Source organism: Dichotomopilus funicola (genome assembly GCF_033296635.1).
Source record: "Dichotomopilus funicola strain CBS 141.50 unplaced genomic scaffold C8A04scaffold_133, whole genome shotgun sequence".
Taxonomy (NCBI): domain Eukaryota; kingdom Fungi; phylum Ascomycota; class Sordariomycetes; order Sordariales; family Chaetomiaceae; genus Dichotomopilus; species Dichotomopilus funicola.
In genome coordinates, this window is record NW_026944154.1 from 1 (window position 1) to 6,150 (window position 6,150).

At 56.6% G+C, this 6,150-nt stretch overlaps 3 protein-coding genes across 3 annotated transcripts; all 3 read right to left on the reverse strand.

Annotated features, from left to right (window-relative positions):
• Positions 1–25: 25 nt before the first annotated feature.
• On the reverse strand, positions 26–597 carry C8A04DRAFT_33366 (uncharacterized protein; the record flags this gene model as incomplete). The annotated part of the gene is made up of 1 exon (XM_062782439.1): positions 26–597. A coding segment is annotated over one exon (572 nt), but the record flags the coding sequence as incomplete, so codon positions are not given.
• A 949-nt stretch (positions 598–1,546) lies between these two features.
• On the reverse strand, positions 1,547–3,067 carry C8A04DRAFT_40934 (uncharacterized protein; the record flags this gene model as incomplete). Its single annotated transcript, XM_062785114.1, has 5 exons — positions 1,547–1,713; positions 1,744–2,301; positions 2,332–2,633; positions 2,717–2,759; positions 2,824–3,067. The coding sequence occupies 5 exons, from the start codon at positions 3,065–3,067 to the stop codon at positions 1,547–1,549; spliced, it is 1,314 nt and encodes a 437-aa protein (XP_062632531.1).
• Positions 3,068–3,615: 548 nt separating this feature from the next.
• On the reverse strand, positions 3,616–5,654 carry C8A04DRAFT_33368 (uncharacterized protein; the record flags this gene model as incomplete). Its single annotated transcript, XM_062782440.1, has 3 exons — positions 3,616–4,538; positions 4,587–4,767; positions 4,824–5,654. The coding sequence occupies 3 exons, from the start codon at positions 5,652–5,654 to the stop codon at positions 3,616–3,618; spliced, it is 1,935 nt and encodes a 644-aa protein (XP_062632532.1).
• Positions 5,655–6,150: the final 496 nt, after the last annotated feature.

Below are 6,150 nucleotides of genomic sequence, written 5' to 3' on the forward strand. Positions count from 1 at the left end.
TAGATCCCCCTCCGGCCCCCACCGCGGCGGCAAAACAGGAAACCCCCCCCACCGAATCTCCAAATCCCAAATAACCTTAATCCGCGGGTACTCGGGCCCATACATGGCGTCGCGGAGGGCGGAGTAGCGGGCGTAGCGGCGTAGGGGGCCGGCGTAGACGCGGGTGACGATGCGGGTTTCGAGGGGGTAGTGGGGGATGTGGTGGTGGTGGTTGGGGCGGGATTGTGTGAGGGGGGTGGTGGGGGGACGGTTGCGGCGGGGGATTGCTGAACTGGAACTGAGGGGGCGTTTGGGTTTGGTTGAGGGGGGTTTTCGGGCGGGGGTTTTTGCTGAGGAGGAGGGTGCTTGGGTTTCTGGGTCTGGTTCTGCGGTGGCGTCGTCGTCGTCGTCTTCATCACTAGCATCTCCATCACCGTCATCATCGTCCTCCTCACCGGCGGCACCCCCGTTTTCCACATCCAATGGACCTTCAAAATCACCATCATCATCATCCTTGGCCCCGCTATCCTTGGACACAACCTCATCCGCTTCGTCCCCCGACACAATCGGGTCTTCCGTGTAGCGCTTCCTTGCACCCCTCGCGCGGCGGAGGCGCATGTTGGCCAAGGGCGGGTGTGAATTGCGAGGGTTATGAGTGAATGATGAAGGGTTGTGAAAGGGTTTGTCGATGGTTTGGAACTAAGGTTGCCCCACTAAGCCAGGACAGCTTAACCCTTAAACCTTGAGGGCGTGAGTCTTCCAAGCCGTGTGAACAAAAAGTGAGGTAATTGTTGTTGGATACCTGATTCTTTATGTTAGTTTCCACCCCTAAAAAACTCTCTTAGAATGACTTACCACCTTTAGCCAACCGTGACATCAGATTGAGATGAGTGAAGTTGGAAAAGAGAAACCTGGTTGGTGGGGCAGAAACTCAAAGTCCCTTTATTGCTGTCAGGGTTAGGGTTGCTTACCTCCATTCACACAATAGCACAATAGCACAATAGCACTATTGTCATCTGAATAGCAACAACCTGCCTCCCAAAACAGATGGTTCAAAGAAACGCAAAAAAAACTCTGCAAAATGCCAAAAATATGAGTCGAAGTTGTGGCCTGACTTACGCACGATCCACATATTATGCTTCAAGAGAAGCAAGCTCTGCGGTTAACCACTGCACCACTTCCCCGACTCGGGACCTGAGTTGTGAAAATGGTCCTGCTTTGGGCTTGATATACCCCCACTTACACTGCCCGGAGCCACAGAATACCCGGAAAGGATTCACAGCTACAAATGGTGGCCACTCCTGATGGGCCGAGAATTGAGAATGGGCCGTATGTATTGGGAACAAATCTACTCCTTTGAAAGCTGTCACTTGGCTGAAGAAGGATACACATAGCTTAAAACCTGGCGTGATTTTCACCACAATTTACACAAAGCACATTATTAACTCAAGCCACCAGTTGAACTCGATGTGATCCATTTCTCTCCGAGATTAGCGAATCGAAATACGCTGTACTACACCAACCTAGATCTTGCCATGCAGATCCCGATGCCTTTTTCCCGCCTTCCTTAACCCGGCAGCTCCGACGCAAAGGCTTGGCTTGAGTTGACGGCCGGCTGTCCCGGCTGTCCCTGCTGTCCCTGCTGTTCCATATGTCCCTGATGATCCTGCTGTCCTTGATGACCCTGCTGTCCTTGATGACCCTGCTGTCCTTGATGACCCTGCTGTCCTTGTGCTTGTCCCTGCACGTGCCCGTGCCCCGAACCAACGGAAGGATTGTAGCTCTGGTGAGACTGGAACGACGGGCGGTGTGAATCATTAAGGCCGGTATTCGCTCCATCATGAGCAATACTCAAGCTCTGGCTGGGGCTAATAGGCAGGCCATGACCCCGGTTGTGGTTGTGGACAAAGCCTTGACCTTGGCTCTGACTGTGGACGAGGCCGTGATTCTGACTCTGGGCAGGGTCATACCAGCTTGCCACCATGAAAGGAGTGGTCGGCTCGCCATGTGATCCAGGACCCGAAACCCACTGCCCGGTGGTAACATCCGGGTGCTCGGGGCGCGATGATGCCTCCGGCGTCGGCATCTCCGCCACACCATACGATTTGTCGCCTTGGTGGTACGGCTGGCCGGCCGCAGCGGCCGCCACAACGGTCATATCTGGGCCGGAAAAGATGTTGTCTTCATCGGGAGAAACATTGCTGACGTTGATCTCCTGGTCGTTGTTCTTCGCATTCCTGCGACGACGAAAGATCATCCACAATGCCGAGAGGGCACCAAACAAGAGGATCACGCCAATGGCAGACCCAATGCCGATGCCGGCTTTGGCGCCGGTGCTATAACCATCCCAACTATCATCGTTGGTGGTGTCGTTGCTCGTGGAAGTCGGCTCTGGAAGGGCGCCAGCCGTAGAGGGGACTTTTGACGACGCATGGCTGGTCGTTCGGGAATGCGAGCCTGAGCTTGTGAGCGTCGCCGTGGGGAGATGGCCGGGAAACCACTCAAGCGATCCTCCAGAGGTGGCAGGCATAACCGCAATGGATGGGATAGGAACACCCTCGGTGAAGGCGATTGTTCCGGAGCCGGGAGAAGGACAAGTGCAATTGTCCCCCCGCCTCACAGTCGCCGGATGGCCTTCTTCCTCGCATGCCACCCTGAGATTAAGTTAAGTCAGCATCGCCCATGGAAAAGCATTCGCCCTTTTACATAGAGTCAGAATAATTTGGGGAGCGCTCACCAATGGTCGAACTCGCAGTAGATCAGGCCGGCCCAAGGCTGGTCTAGTGTTTCGAAATTCGTCAGTATCACACACCATTCTCGGTTTGGTGGTTATCGTAAACTCACCGTAGTGCGAGTCTTTGTTCGGGCAGCTGGCATCCAGGTACATGAGGTCGGTGCAGCCAGCTAGGTAGGTCGTGCCGGTACCGTCATCGTAGCAGGCGCCGTGCTCAAGACAAACGTCGCTTTTCTGGCAGCAGTGGACATGGCCGAACGCGACATTGCCGCAGGGAATGAAATTGTCATTCAAGGGATTCCTGTACCTGTACCAACAGGTACCGTTACTGACGAACGGGTCTGAATCACCCATGTTGGCGGTCGAGGATGCTGGTCGGGGTTAATCGCGGGGGTGTGGAAGGTTGCCGGGTTGAGGTTGTTGAGGAAACTCGGCGCATCTCGGCGGGGTTAAAAGAGGAAATCTCTAAAAGAGATCAGATTTTCCGAACACGGCTCCTGTTCTCGTGGCGCGGGTCATCTTGGGAAGAAAAGGAAGGAACGGGCGTGGCGTGAAAAACTGAACTCGGCGGGAAATAGGAAGGAGCACTGCAACACCGTGCTTGCCTGTGTTTGCTTTCGTGGAACACCCACCCCGCTCTGTTCTCCCGCTTTGTTTCTTGCCTCATCACGAGCCTGAAGTTTATCCGGTTCATGACTGGCGGATGAAGAGAAAACATAGCAGTGTAGTTCGTTGGTGATCAGCCTCATGGGCGATGTCAGGAGTGGCTTGGCTTCAACCTCACCATTTCCTATCCCGGACTTGACATTTCGCTGACTTTATAAAGGCTTTTAGATGTGTTCCTGTCATATGTTACTATATAAAAGGTCAGACGTTACATCACCTCACCGAGAATCAGTCTCCTAAGAAGACTTCTTCCGACAAAGCCGCCCAGTCTGCTTCGGAAACCACTCAATCTGGTCCGTGATGTACCAGTCCTCCGAACCAACAGCAGTGGGCGCATAAAACAGACTCGTCGGATCATACTTCTCCTTCAGTGCCCGCAGCCGTGGGTAATGGGTCCCATAAAACGCCTGCTGGAAATCCGGCTCGTTGATATCCCCCTCCGACATGTACGACCCGGCGCCCGGCGACACCGCTCGCCAGCGGCCCATCCAGTCGGTCGTCAGCTTCTCGCTCGCTTGGGCGATCTCCTCGTCGGTCGCGTCCTTGCCCCACGCTACGGCCAGAATAAAGAAGCCTGTGGCCTCGCGCCAGGCTGGGTTGACGCTGTTGTCTTGGTTGGCTGCTGGGTTGACCGCCGCGCGGATGTTGTACCCGACTAGCACGCCGCCGTCCTCGATGGCGTAGCGCACTGCGGCCAGAGTTTCCGCACGCTTGGCTGGGTCCTTGAAGTTGTCCTTGGGGAACAGCCGCGAGGCGGCATGGTTGTCGTACCCGCCGACGCTCTCCGCGGGGAACTGGCCGAGGAAGGCCTGGTAGTGTGATGGGTACTCGGTGATGATGGGTTCAATGGGAATGCCGAGGTCAGCGAGGTCGTTGAGGTATGGCGTGACGAGCTTAGTGAACTCGGGCTTGGTGTAGTTGGCACCCCACATGGGGAAGAAGCTGAAGACATATTGCTCCGGGGCGATCTGGGCGACGAAGAAGTAGCCATAGGCCCCGGCGGAGCTGAAGGTATCGAAGTACTTCATATAGGCACCGAGACCGTCAAAGAACGTGTCAGCCGTGAGGTTTTCACTCGTGGCGTACGAGAAAGTCATGGTCGTGACGGGGATCTTGGGATACGCCCGGATAGTCACCGATGTGACCACACCGTAAGTGCCTGTGTTTGTTAGACTGACTCATTTTGTTATGACAGGGTCAAACTTACTGCCACCACCGCCGCGAAGTGCCCAGAACAGGTCAGGGTTCTCGTCCGCGCTTGCTGACACAAACCGACCGTTGGGCAACACAACCTCCATCGAAAGAACTTGGTCGGCCCCCATGCCGACGAGAGGAGCCATGGGCGAGTGGCCGCCGCCGGCGATATAACCACCGGCGATGCCAACAGTCTACATCAAGCATATTAGCGGCGTTCTCTATCCGAAGTCCGCTATTCAGCACTTACCCGACACACGCCCCCGACGACCGTAACTTCATGCTCCTCGGCCGCTGCGTAGATCTCATCCGTGATCACACCACTGCCCAGCTTAAACGCCGGCCCGCTATACCCCTGACAGCTGTAATCGCTCACAAACTCGATATCCTTCAACCCATGCGTCCACACCGACAGCGCGCCGGCACCAATACTCTTATCCGCAAAATCATGCCCCGTATTCTTCACCACCAACCTCAAATTCTCATTCCTCGCAAAGTTCACCGCAAGCTGGATCTGCCTCGTCTCCTTCGCCGCAACCGAGTACGACGCAAAACCACCCAGCGTACAGTTTCCCCCCGTCGGGTTGTCAGTCGGGAGACATGTCAGCCCCTGGAAGAGCGGAAACATGGCCGAGGTTGGGTCGGCGATGTGCAGGTACGGGTCACCCCAGTTGGTCGTCAGGTTGGCGCAGACAGCTGCATCGTATTGTGCCGGCCAGTCGGCATAGCAGGGAGCGGCGAGCGGGACGGTTTGGAGGAGGGTGCCCGAGAGGGTGGTGTTGAGCAGCGACCAGGTAGCGGCTGAGGGCCAGGAAGGGTTGCCGGGGAACGCGCGGCAGTCTGCAGGCTCGGCGCCGCCACGGTGACGATGTTTGAGGTTGTCGTCGGTGATATCGTCGCCAAAGGCGAATCGTGCGGGGTCACCGCTTGCTGCAACGTCGGCGTCGGTCAGGATGGAGTCCTCCCAGGGAAAGCGTGCTGGGCAATTTGATGACGGTCCGGTAACCGCTGCGGCAATGGCATGGTCGGCGAACGCGGCGAGGACGGTCGCGACGGCCGTCGTCCGGAAGAAACGGGCCATATCGATGGTGTTTTCCAGGCGCTCGCAAACACGATGAGGGGGTCACCGGAAGCCGTCCTCAAAACCTCGACTCCAGGCAAAGGATCCCTCCGCGCTATTTATATCCAGACCCTAACATATCTTCAACTTTTCCCCTCCCCGTCCGTCGCCTCCCAACTGCCGACTCCCAAGATGCAACATGAGGAACACGAAGTCCGGTGGCCATCCGCGTGCCGTGCCCTGTCAGCCGGCTGCGTCCCAAGAAAAAAGCCCCAGTCCATCTGCAAGAGAACGGCAGGCTCAGCTCGAGACCCCTGTGATTCCTCGCTGCAGGAGAACGTGAGGAGCATGGTGTTGAGGAGAAGTGATGAACCAACCGTCCCGCGATGCAACGCTCCGCCCACGCCGAGGTGAAAGCCCACGCGGCATGCGGCATGGGGGGGCCGGGCCGGGGGGTTGGGCGTTTTATTCGAGACAATTAACCATGTTCTGTCGAGTTCAACCCCGCTGTGAGCCG